The 13765-nt window shown below is 33.0% G+C and overlaps 1 protein-coding gene across 1 annotated transcript in view; it reads left to right on the top strand.

The window, feature by feature from the left end:
• LOC143228047 (zwei Ig domain protein zig-2-like) overlaps positions 1 to 13049 on the top strand; it is a 30924-nt gene extending 17875 nt beyond the window's left edge. Inside the window, exons 2-8 of the mRNA XM_076459389.1 lie at positions 809 to 938; positions 3309 to 3345; positions 5174 to 5319; positions 7192 to 7435; positions 9520 to 9677; positions 12175 to 12297; positions 12682 to 13049. Of these exons, the coding sequence (XP_076315504.1) occupies positions 855 to 938; positions 3309 to 3345; positions 5174 to 5319; positions 7192 to 7435; positions 9520 to 9677; positions 12175 to 12297; positions 12682 to 12687 (798 nt within the window). The 5' untranslated portion in view covers positions 809 to 854 and the 3' untranslated portion in view covers positions 12688 to 13049. The remainder of the gene's footprint in view (positions 1 to 808; positions 939 to 3308; positions 3346 to 5173; positions 5320 to 7191; positions 7436 to 9519; positions 9678 to 12174; positions 12298 to 12681) is intronic.
• The last annotated feature ends 716 nt before the right edge of the window (positions 13050 to 13765 follow it).

Genomic DNA, 13765 nt, shown 5'->3' with positions numbered 1-13765 from the left:
CTATTACATATATTTTTATGCAAAAAAGAGGACTATCAACATTTATGAACATGGCGATCTTCAAGCAAAATTGACTATCCTTGTTACTTTGTTTCTCATATAGTTTCTCAACACGAGGCTCAAAGTTTTCATTAAAGTTGTACAATTCGAATGGAAATCTGATATTAAGTTACAAACAAAGTTGTTTTTCTTCCTTAATTGTTTTGATCAAATAATCACCTATAATTAATTATTAAACAATAATGGTTTTATTTTGTAGACTAACTGATTTTTCATTAACTACTAGTGTAAAAATAAGGTATAATGATGACAATAATTTATTATTTCATGGTGATTTAAGGATAGGAGGATTTGGAAGTTCCTGGGAGGAATGGGATATGGGACGTTGTGAAACATTGGTTTAGAATTATACAAAATAAATTGCCCTTCTAAACATTTTAGTAGGTTTAATAAATTATTTCAATATTAATATCTTTAGTATATTGCATACAAAATGGCGACAATTGATCATCCTATGAGAATCTTAAAGTGAGTTAGAATTTGTACGATTTAAGAAAAGTTATAAACACTGAAAAATATATTAAGAAACAAAACAAACACTTTATATTACATATACGTTTACTACTAAATATGCTCTAAAAATTATCTGCTTTGTAAGATTTCATAGAATATGAATCACAATCAAAACTTTAACAAATAAATAAAAAACTTACACACAGACATGCGGCACATTCGTCCTTCTTATTCTTCCCATCAATTTTGTATGTATATGTTTAATATAACGACATGTACTTTTCTGTTTGTTTAGAAATCTTTAACATTCAATTATTCAAGGAGGGTTCCAGTCCATCGAAATGTGTCAGCGGATAATCTACGTGATTACCAAAATATCTCTTCTTTCATCACTTGCTCTTATCTGGCATGTGAAATCCGTGCAGGTATGTTAAACCGCAAAGTCGTTTTTTGTCAATTTAACTCACTTGTATATAAGGTTGAGCACGTTATATTTAAACGATTCGTTATGTGAAAATCGACACGTACGGCGAGTAACTTCTATCAAAACTCTGTTTCAACATTGTTTGCTATTGTATATATAGGCATTGTGATGGTATGGACAATTAATCGCTTTTGGGAAGGGTATGTATCCACCCTATTCCACGCAAAATAATTTTCACACTCTGGCCATAAAGGTGTTCAGGTGGGGAATTTTACATTTCCAAGACAGAGACAAACCTTGTATTACATGACATTGAAGAAGAAAGAAATGTAAATCAACGTTAGAAACAAAGACCATCGAGAAAGAGACTTGCAACAAGATATACCAAATTCATGGTAAGCCTAGAACAGGCGAAAATCTATGAACCCTTAAGTCAATAGCAAAAGCCGCCCAGGTGTCTTGGCGTACCCAACATAATCCAGAAGGATTTCAGTATGGAACTAAAGCCAACAAATAAGGCTTTCAGTTATATCTTCTTTTCAACCGTTGTACACATAAAACACTGAAGAATTAAACATACACTTATGTTAATCGATACGAAGACAGTGCTTCTAGATTTTCTTGCGATTGGGACTGCTAAAACTCACGCTGGGGAACCGTCGTTATCGCTCACTAGGTGCATTATTGAAATTTAACAATGAGCAGTAGTTTGCTTTGTGCATGACAACGTTACATCAGAGCATTTTTAAAAGTGCTAAGTCTTCAAGTAAAGCGCGACCGGATGTGGTAAAGCGTACTCCAACGGATCCAAAATCGTTAATATGACGTACTCATCCTTTTCTCATTATATTTATTTGTATGTGTAATATAAGTAGCATCAATTATATCTATCCCGATATGGTGTCAGTGTTAGGCAATCCTAAATTTATTTCCCCGAAAGTGGATCAAAGGTCCGCCTGAAGAAGTCACCTGTTTTAACCTCTCGTGTGTTGTCTGTCTGTCAATCAGTAGGTACTAAAATAACGTCACAAAAGAAACGTTTAACGTTGTCACTTCTACTATAGTAAGGTTAATAAAACGTGTGCATACCATGAATCACGATAAGAATTATGCGCTCTGTGAACTACAACACAGCATGACATATGCCTTCAAAAGCAAGAAATAAAATAATTTGTTAATCTTAATTTTGGTTTTATTAACTCTTGAAACAGAACACTCTGGAGGAACCTGTGGAAATACATATAGTATGCACTTGTTTCTAAAAAAAAAGTCAGTTAATATGATTGTAACTAATCAGTTATCTTAATCACTACTTCAACAAGAACTGGACAGAGCGGTAATTAATTCTTTTGGCTCTTAAGATTTCCCCAGCATAATACAGCGAATGTTATATTTTGTTTAATTACACATGAACGAAAGCGCAAGAACTTCTAATCATTTTAACTAATTAGTTGAAAGATGAATGCCACAGATAACAAATTTTCAAAGGTAATATTCATTCTATAAGTGATAATGTACTTAGTCCATTGGAAGGTATGAATTACAGAAAGTGATAAGATACTAAGTGATTTAAGAGGCTTCTTGTTTTAATTAAAATATTTAAATTGATTTTACAGCAGCAAATATTTAGAATATGAATGAATAGTAAATATAATATGATGTATACACCTAAAAAGGAGATTAACTTTTGTAATGTTTACATTAGAAAATACGATCTTACGTTCGGGAATGTTTGGTGAATACTTTAAGTGTATATTTGCTTATACTTATTTTACACGTTCATTTACCAATGAAGAAGCGCGTATTTTTACATTATTACCTTTAAATTACCTTATTACCTTTTATTTGGTGTCAAGTTTGCCGTGTGTATTTCAGCTCGTTCCTGTACTTGTCAAACAGTAAGAATAAAAAGGAAAATTAATTTACTACTGTGCATGTTCATTTGAGTTTATAACTGTATAATTTTGCTGGGAAAACTAATCCCTTATGGTACTGCTGTTAGAACTGAGGCGAGCACAGCACAAATAATCCATAGTGTGTAGCTTTGTGCTTAACTACAAACAGACAAAAATTTAAAAACTCATTTAAGCTTATAGTTTTTTCAGTCTAATGTCAATAGTGTTATAAGCGTGAACGATAAGAAACTGCTAATGATTTTCAACATTTACGAAAGTTATATGGGAGTTTGTCATTCATTGCGTTTAGGAAATCGAGTTAGTAACGTTATTTTATTGCGTTAAATAAGACAGCATGAATGTTTTAAAGGGTTTTCAAAGTTTTTTACCAAAGACTACAAATCTTGTTTACTGCTTCTTTTCATATATTTATATTTAGGATTTTAGTGAATTCACGTGTTGTGTTAATGTTTCAGACGGGACTTGTCTCTGCACTTGGAGCCTCAGAGAAAGGCAAGTATTATATTTGAAATTTTTTTTCAGGTTGAGTTGCTCATTTTTAAAGCGTCTCCAACTTTATACACACGTAAACTATTTGTATTTACTACACTAGGGCCCCCTACGTCCTCTTTGCATCATTTAAACAAACACAGCGCTAACGATAAATCAAAATTTATGTAATAATATTATAAACAATATTTTCACCAAACTAAAATCAATCAACCACTGTCTTCCTTCAGAAGTAATTTTGTTATACTTGATTAGGTTTAATACACAATCATAGCTATTAGAAATTAATCTATAATAAAAGCAGGTAGTTTAGGGGTGGAGAGTTTGGTTGGCCTTATAGTTAAGCTTTGGATTTTAGAGCTGGCAAACTGAGTTTGATTTCGTGCAATACAGCACACATTTTAAGCAGTTGGTGCGTTCAGTTGTTTCTGAAAGAGCTATCGAGCGAGTGCAGCAAACGAAAACCCTCCAACTGGGAGTTTACGGGAGTGCTGTACTAGACTGATATCTCTTCTTTCCCGAAAAAAACTTTATGAACTTCGACCTACGGTAGGTTATTCTACACCTGATTAAATGTTGTACAAATGCATAAACTCAATAAAATTTGAAATGGGGGCATGATACTTTTGTTTGCTTCTTCCCGGCAATTAGATGAAAGTGAGTAGTGAATGGTAAGTGTTGCTTGACTGGCTGCCGTTCCTTTGGTCAGGAGGACCCGGCATGGCCAGGTGGTTATGAAACTCGACTCGTAATCCGAGGGTCACGGGATCGAATGAACGTTGCACCAAATATGTTCGCCCTTTCAGCCGTGGGGGCGTTATATAGTACGGTCAATCCCACTACTCGTTTGTAAATGAGTAGCCCAAGAGCTGCCTTCCCTCTAGCCTTACACTGCTAAATTAGGTACGACAAGCGCAGATAGCTCTCGAGTAGCTTTGCGCGAAATTCCAAACAAACAATCCTTTGGTCAGCAGTTCAAAATCAAGAATGGCGGGAGATATCATTGGCACTTTTGCCACAAATACAAATACAGTAAATTAAGTTTTGACATTTGAAGTGAATTTGCAAACAGTTGATAGAGAGTTTCTGATAATTTCTTAGTAAATATCTATGAAATTTTACATTTAAATGGAGTAATTTGTAAACGTTATATTTTATCACTGATGTTCAGAGAATTTTAGTGTTTCTCGATTTGAGTTAACAGATAATTTTGTTAAAGAGTTTCGATCTCTTGAAAGTTCCAAACTGGCAGTTTGAAACAGGAGACACATTAACGTTAGAACATTATCAACCAGTACATTAAGCCTGCTCCCAGACGCATCTATTACAAGTATCATCTGTTCAAGATATAGTTCAACAACCCTCACCTTCAAGGTGTTAATTTATCCCTTCAGTATTCCGTACTCCACCATCTGAATTCTGAAAAGAAGTTACCAGAAAACTTCTCACACATGTACATTCTCACAACCAGGCATTTTATAGTTGGAGTTTCAGTTTTTTCCTTCTTTTCATGAGAGATGCGGCGTCCTCCCGTCAGTTAAAGTACTTTTTACGTGCATTTTATGGTAATTACCAATCTAGTACTGTGTAAGAGAGAACAAAGGAAGAGAAATAAAACCAACACTAGTTTGCAAGTAAAAAAACAACAAACGATATGGAGTGTGATATGGCTTCAAAACACCACATATCTTATCCTGATGTACTGCTGTTAGAAATTCTTTCTTTTTGAACAAGTAGATAAAGATATAAAGAGTTGATTTATTTTATTATAATAATTATGTACTTTTAAAGCACCTTACATGTGCTAAATTGACAAATTAATCCTATGCAGATGCCAGTCATCAATTACGTTTAACACAAACTCCCGACAGTGTTTTGTTGTTGTTGCCCTATGAGAGTGCAGCATTGTTGTGTCAAGCCGTTGGAAGTCCTCCTCCTATCATCCATTGGTTAAAAGATGGTCAAAGATTATTACAGGTGAGGTATTCAAATTACTTCATACAATGTATATATTTTTCGCCTACTTTGACCAAGCATTTTATTTATAGTTTTACATAACTAAGGTGAAATTGAAGTCTATTTTCCCCGTATAGTAATTATAATTTTTTTTTTCATTTCAGTCTCAGCCATGGTTTCAACTTTACAATTTTATTTTCACTAACATACATACAAACCGTCGCCGTCGTAACACTATTTTGTTATTGTTATCATATAATTAAAATAAAATATTTTTGTTACTTATAGATTTAACGATAGTGTTAAAATGTAATATTTTAAATGAATGTCTGTAAGTGACGGACGGCTAGCAATCCAAGGATTCCAATATTTTAAACACGTACTTTCTGCAGCTTTTTCTTAAAATAACAGAAAATAGAATATTAGTTGTTAGTCTACTTAAAGTTTTTGTAAAAAGTTTTGAAACTGTCTTATAAATTTCAAATTCAACAAATAGAACTAACTATTGATATAAAAATTTCATTTTTTTCAAGCATAAAAAAAGAAACTATAAGCTTCTAAAAAGAAGCCTAAACATTATAAAAATTCAGTTATAACATTATTTTTAAAGAAAATAAACTTACATTAAGTTGATGTCAATAATAATTATTAAAGTGTTTGAAACAAATATATTCATTTTCTGCTAAATATTGAAAATTTGAAATGTATAGTTTACAAAATTTGGTATTTATCATATTATCTGTCATTAATGCTTCATAACTGAACACACCATCTAACAAGTTTTATGGTACTGTTTGTTTCTTCAAATGTATCACAAAAGTGTTTAAGAAGTATTCTAAACTTACGTAATAAATATTCTGTAAATCTCTTCGAGTATTTCGAGATTACTACCAAACATTTGGAACTGCTCCTGCCATCTGTCGAGATACATTAGTTCTAAATCGGAAAATATAATGCATTTTGTGAAACTATTAAATTACGGGGATTTGCTAATTTACTGCTGTTATCAGCATGCTGATGATTAAATAAAATAAAATAAACATTTTACCATAAAATAAGCAACTGTTATAAATAATCCTGTAATTTGGATATGTTTCTCAAAAATTAAAAACATCAGCTTTCCAAATGTAAATAATAATATCATACCTAGGACGTCGTTACAAGGTGAACTAAACTAGTTTGCAATCCGACGTTAGAAATTAATCAATCCTTGTCAGAAAGAGACACACAGCAGGTTTTAATTCTGGCTTTGGTAGCACAACTGGATGAAAATGGGGACAGGAACAGGATGCTAGTTCAAAGTAGGCTAGCTTCCGTGCATTAGGTAACACCCTACAATAAGTTAAACTCAAGCAAATACTGATAAAGTTTCTCACTCAAGGATACGATGACTTGGCAGTAGCCAAATATGTAGGTGCAACCTTTCTGTTACGAATCCAAAACGCTAACCACTAGGCCACGCCCACTCCACTTCCATTCCTCCCTCACCTTTTTATTAAAGATTTTTAGACAAATCTCACTCTATCTTCCTCTTGTTACGCCCATCCGTAAAAAAACAACACACACACTCACATCTACTGGTAAAGAAAAAACCCTGCGAATATTAAAAATTGTAGTCCGCCACAGGTTCAAACAGAGATGTATGTAATTTATACAGTAATGTAAATTTTATGTGAGTTAATCTTATCTATTAGCAAACAATATGTGATATGTTCTTTTCGTGTACATTGTCATTCCACTCCCAAGGTTATATTCTGTACTACCCAGATTGAAAGCAATGATTAAATTTATTTGTTTTTAATGAGCAAACATTAATTGCAAACAACTATAATTATGTCTTAGAGAGAAGGAACTTGGTTGATGTTTTGTTGTTGTTTTTACTTTATTTCAAAGGGTTCTGTGGATAATATTCAGATGAAACTGATATATGATGGAAACATTGATACTTCACCACTGGACGGGGCAAGTCAAAGCCAGTCTAAACTATACATAGATTGCTTTACTCCGAAGGATGAGGGCACTTACACGTGTGTCGCAGAGACCCCCTACAGTCGAGTTAGCAGTGACACTGTAGTTGCAATGTCTAAGGAAGGACGGGTTGTGAAGGAACCCCTCTGTTTGAAAGAAATGTTTATTGGTTAGTCCAAATTTTTTAATATGAAAACTGAATTGATAAATGTACCTATCCTCTGCATGATATAATTCATATCTTAAAGGCGTGAACTTGTCTGAAAATAACCCAACAGAACTTATAATTACGATGCACGAAACTAAATTATCACTAATTTCTTAAATTGTTATGCCTTTCGAACCTTAATACATATCTGAACATTTTAACTTTAATAAAGAAGAACATTGTTGTATCGTCTTTGTATTTCTCTCTTAACTACTGTTAACCTTCTGTATTTTATTTCTTGAACCTCTATAAGAACCAAATATTTAAAAACAAATATGTTTTCATATTAGTATATTTCTGTATAAGTGCACAATATTCAAGATATAAAAGATATGTAAAATAATCCTTTTAATGTAAAGTCTGTGGGCAAACATTTTAGAAATTTAAAGATTTCAGCTTAACTGCCTAAAAGTTAAAAGAAAAGCATGCCATGGATCTTGGAAGCGAACCACATAATTTTCTACTGATTATATTTCGTCCACTGCTGGTACAGCGGTAAGTGTTCGGATTTACAACACTAAAGTCGGGCGTTCAATTCCCTTCGGTGGACTCAGGAGATAGCCCAACGTAGCTTCGCTATGAGAAAAACACACACACACACATGCTATTATATTTTATTTTGTGTAATGGAAGACAGGATTTAGAAAGTAAGTTTTTAAAAGCATCCATCCTATATGCAAGAAGGCAAAAAAATTGTTATCAGAAAGTGTTTATCAAATACAATAAGTACACGTTTAGAGCAGAGAGTTAATAGTACTTTGTAAGAAGGATCTACATACAATATTGTAGTGCTATTACAGATGTAAAAATGTTGCTACAGGTGACATGCTTATCAACTATAAATTTTGTTCAAGGTGAATTTCCAATCATTCTTTGTTAAGTACAGCTATGAAAATAGCATAATTACTGATCGTTTCGAAGAAGAATATTTATAAATGAGGAATGTTAAACGATTTAAAAATCCAAAGAACACAACGTTTCGAAGAAGAGAATTTTCAATGTTCTGGGAGATGAAAATATCTCGTTACCGTCCGGAGCAGCCAAGTGAAGGATATGGTTATGAATAAGAGATCTTCGATTTCCACAATAATAATAATAATGGCGATTAATTTGGGTATATATCCTGTTACCATTAACAGAATAATAAACAAGGATAAAGTTTACAAGCACCTCTAGAAATCAACAGCTGTTTTCGTAACAAAGATATTGGAATCACAGCAACTTTAGTTGACAACGTATCTTACAAATCACGGATGCAATTTTAGGTCTGATTAAACACACTTTGGAAAACAGAGTTTTGTGTATCAGGGATTCTGTGCATAGTTTGTTAAGATGTGTGACTTTAGATTTGACACCAGTGTTCTTCGTAAAAAATGTTGCAATAGAAACTGTGGTGTCTGGAAGTTGTACATGATCATAGCCATTAAACAGAGCACGATGGACAATAGAGGAAATACAGATCCAAGGATAGCGAGGAATGTTGGACATCATTTTTACATCGTGCGACCGAATTCAGCTGAATAAAAAGGCAATTACCAATGTTATCAGTTAGAGCATATAAGATGCGTTTGAAAGCAAGGAAAAACAACAAAACTTCCATGTATTTAATTGTCGTTATACATCTCAATCTATGTGATTAGTTTTATTTTGTCAAAAACGTGCTCATTCGTAAATATTACATTATTTTCAAATGTAACGCGTCTTCTTTTTGAAATAAACAAGACTTTATAACTGGTAAATATAAACAATTGTACGAGTTGTAGTAGTTTGAAGTACTTCAGCTGCTGCATGGAATATTGATAAACACTAGTTTATTAGCTATACAATAGACTATCCGTACACTGCCCATCCCGGGCTTCAAAACGTGGTTTCTAGCGTTGTAAATCTGTTCACTATAGAGAGTGAGCATTAGTCAGTTCATAAGTTTCATTCATGAAAACGTAACAATTTATTGTATTAAGCAATGAACTTAAAGAACGAAGTTAACTTTGTTTTTAAAGCAACTTTGGACTGTTCAAGATTATTTTTCTAATCTTTAAATGCAGGTTTGCCAGCAAGGATTTACATGTGGACACGTTTTCGTTTTGAAAGACAAGGAAATGATGTTCAGTTGTTCTGTCGTAGTTCTGAACTACCGGAATCGGAAGTGACGTGGTCTAGAGGTGAAGAAAGTGCACAGATAGAAAATGGCGAGAAGTATATGGTAAAGTGTTTGTCGGTTATGGAATAACGACTAGAAACTATATCAAGAAAAATAAATGTTTATTGTTTTAATTGTGCGCAAAGCTATTAGAGGGTTATCTGCGTTAGCTGTCCCTAATTAGGAAGTAATAGACTGGAGAGAAGGCAACTAGTCAACACGCTTAACTTGCAACTCTTGGATTACTTTACCTCATCTGGGTCGAGTTTTAGGTACAATATAGGATCTAGAAGGATCAGGTGCGCATTATATGTCTCACCAGTTTTCTGCAGCGGGTTTCTGTGTACGCTGAATCAGTGTTTATAGGCTTGTGGCCAATGGGTGTTTTAGGTATTCCTTGGACATCTTCCTTCGTATATATTGTTTCTTTGTACCTTCTTCACTGGTTTTTTTGGTAATACACTGTTGCATTCCTCACCGTGTATTGATACAGTGATGATTGCCAGCAAATATTTTAATTTAATACACCTTTTACAGAGCATTTCCATACATGAAGTGCTATTAACTTGTACATTTCACTAGACTTTACTTGTCTATGATTGAGCATACTGTCATCTGCACACTATACAGTTGCACGTTGTGCACACATTGATACACAATAATTCGATTTTGACGTAAGTACCCTTTTAAAACAGAGCTATGTCTACATCAGAGAATCAGCTTGCCTGGTATTATGTGGCGTTTCGAGCATATTATTATTAACAATACTTAGGGAAGAAAGGCACTAAGGACTAGATTTATCATGTATGATGTAGGTTGCTCATCTGGTCGTTTTTACCTATGTTTTTCTATTAATAATATTAATGCGAGTTACTCAAGACTCTGTGAGACAGTATGTTCGAATAGTTGTGCAGAAACGCTATGTTTATTGATCGTGAAACTCTGTTAACTTTAGTTAGTATGTAATTATTTTTTTATTTTTCGCAATTTGGTTATTTTTTGATACCTATAGTCAAACTGTACAGGCGTATTGTATAGTTGGTTCTTATGTATGTTTTCTATAAGTTTAGTGTATTTTCAGGTTAGGCTCCTTGGCTATTGCCCGTTAGAATCCTAAAATAATGTACTCTTTGTCGGATTTCAATTTTAATACTATTTACGTGCTGTTGCCAAGTTAAATTGGAATCGAAAGTAATTGCTAAATTTTGGGTAATACTGATACTTGGAGGAGAATGTTATGTAGATAAAACTTTGAAAGCATGTGTTTTCTGTTATTGGTGTTTGCCATTTTATTGTTCTGTTTTATTTGGGTTATTTCAATCGATATGTGAGTTTTTTTAAGATCGCGTAAAGCAAGTCGAGGACTATCCACGCTATCACTCTCCAATTTGAAAGTGATAACCTAGAGGGAAGGTATCTTACATACATAATTATTTAGTATATTTGCCGAATATTCCCAAAACAAAGTTTTATTTCTCGTGTTTATTTTAAATTTTTATATAATATTCAATCAATGATAAATAGATTCACAAGTGTCTCCGTCTTTTCCTTTATTATTTTATCATTGTGGTGAGATCACATGTGGTACTAGAATTTTTAAACCTGGAACTAAACAGCCAGGTCAGTGGCCACGAAATTTAACCATAACAGTCCTCATCTAAAGGGAAATAATCCTGTCAACAACATTCGTCACCTTAACTCTTAGAGATGAAAGAGCGAATCATGTATAACGATATGTAACGTTTCGAACTTTAAACCTATAGATCCGCAGTTCGGAACACTAACCATTAGACCACACAAAAGTCAAACAGCGTAAGCTCATAATGTTTTTTTTATTTAAATCAAAATTTCAGAAATTTCCAGTGTTCTTGTCAACTAAATACATTCATATTTTATTCGTATATTTCTTATGTAATGATTTACTTAAAACATTATGATACTATTATTTTGTAAGTTTAGTAAATTAATTAACTTCTTTTGTCAGATTAATCGTCTTTCTATATCAATTTTATTAGGCAGAGTACTTACTAAGTGCACTTGTAGCCTTTTTTATCGTTTTGTAGTGTCAATGCGGTGCTCTCGGAGTAGTGTTTGTTTCCAATTTCGCGCAAAGCCACACGATAGCTATCTGCGCTAGCCATCCCGACCTAATTTAGCAGCTAGTCATCACCACCCACCGCCAGTTCTTGGGCTACTCTTTTATCAACGAATAGTGGGGTTGATCGTCACATTATAACGCCTCCACGGCTGAAAGAGCGAGCCTGTTTGGTGTGACAGAGATTCAAACCTCCGACCCTCAGATTACGAATCGAGTGGCTTAACCATCTGGCCATGCCGGGTCGTCGGAGAAGTGCAAAAACGAATTTAAGGATACGTTAAGAGAATTTCAGTGAAACTCTACCACAAACATCTCGCATATTAATAATTATGGCCGGTGAAGGCGATGAATACGTATGATATACAACTACAAAATATTTATATTAAAGTAATTTGAAATCATGTTAACTACAATAATTAACTAAAGCAATATTTTAATGTTTTTTTTGGGATATCTTGTCAGATCTTGAACAATGGAGATTTAATCATTCGGGACATCAGCTGGGAAGATATGGGTATTTACACTTGCAATGCTCGTAATGCTTTCGGGTCGGATAGAGCTTTGGCATTTCTTTATCCAGTAAAGGTAAGTAACGTGCTGAAAAGCTTTATTTAAGATCCTTTCGTGTGGAACAGCGCGAAACTATAAGCTAGTATTCTCTACTCAAAATGTTAAAGAAACTTGTGTTTAAACTTTTCACCTAAAATGTCTGAAAGTGATATAGTTAAAGTAAGAGTTGATTTGTAGCCATGCTTTGCTTTTATGATAATTAATCCAAAAGAAGACGATATCAGCATTATCAATTATACTATTTTTAAAACATACTAAAATAATAACAGAAGTGAAAGCTCATCAAAATTATTTCTTTCCCGGTTTTAAAATTCAATTCAGTTACTTGTTTGATATTTTTAAGACAGCCTTTTCAACTGATTACTTATTTTTTGTACTCTTCGTTCTATAAATGTACAGATCTAGAGGAGGAAATGAAATTTACCAATGTTTTACGGAAACATTCGGGAAGTTTATACATTATGTGCATCTGGCGATCGTCTTGTGTCTTCGTTATTGTGAGAAACGTCTGGTATGGTATAAATATCTTAATGAAAACGTCACTTTTCCACATGTTTTGCTTGCTGTATATATTTCTTACAAGTGTTCATTATGTTACGTAATTTAACTATTAGTTTCATAGAGAAAAACATATTGTTTGTATATTTTGAATTGTTATATCTTACTGTATATTGCACTGAATATTAGTACATTTACTTTGTAAATATTTCTTTATTTTATGTTTTATTTCAAGCATCTATGTATAAGTTATTTTTATTTACTTCTAAATGTATATATTGGAAAATATCACTTTCTGGTGTCTTATTGAAACGAGATTGCATTAAAGTTTGTATAAAGATGCCTTATGTGATGTAAGATTCTTTTATTTCTGTCAGAAGCGTATTTCGGTCTAATTTAAACTTATCAAAATTAAACTACGATAAATTTGCATCAGAAGTTATTATAGTTTTAAAAAGTATACTATAAACTAAAAATTAGTTCGTACCGTGGTAAAAATAGAGCCAATTGTAGCATACGTAACGATAATGAAATAATTTTACCGCTTCGATAACGTTTGTTAAGAAGTACGTTTACTTATAGGCTTAACTTCACAAATAACGTTTCAGTAGAAAAGAAGGTTCGAAACTAATTAACACTTAATTTCTAAACAGAATTTTCGAACGATAACAAAAACGCTGATTAACTCATTCAGTAACTTACCAGCCGCAAAACTTTCACTTAGTCACGAACAGATACTGAGCTGCATTACTCACTGAACATTCGTTAATACACCAACTCACACAATCATTTTTATATTATTTCTAGTCTTCTGCTTACTACACGAAACTGCTAGATTCTCGACTATATTAAGAATATAGCTTACAACTATATAATTATGATAAAATATAACATACAAAAAAAAATATTATCATAACGATTTTATCAACTAATACAACGTGGTTTTCTTGTCCCCTCGAAAATATTTTAATACTTGAGCCTCCTA

The sequence above is a fragment of the Tachypleus tridentatus genome, chromosome 10 (genome assembly GCF_004210375.1).
Source record: "Tachypleus tridentatus isolate NWPU-2018 chromosome 10, ASM421037v1, whole genome shotgun sequence".
NCBI classification, from domain to species: domain Eukaryota; kingdom Metazoa; phylum Arthropoda; class Merostomata; order Xiphosura; family Limulidae; genus Tachypleus; species Tachypleus tridentatus.
This window is presented reverse-complemented; position numbering and strand designations above follow the sequence as displayed.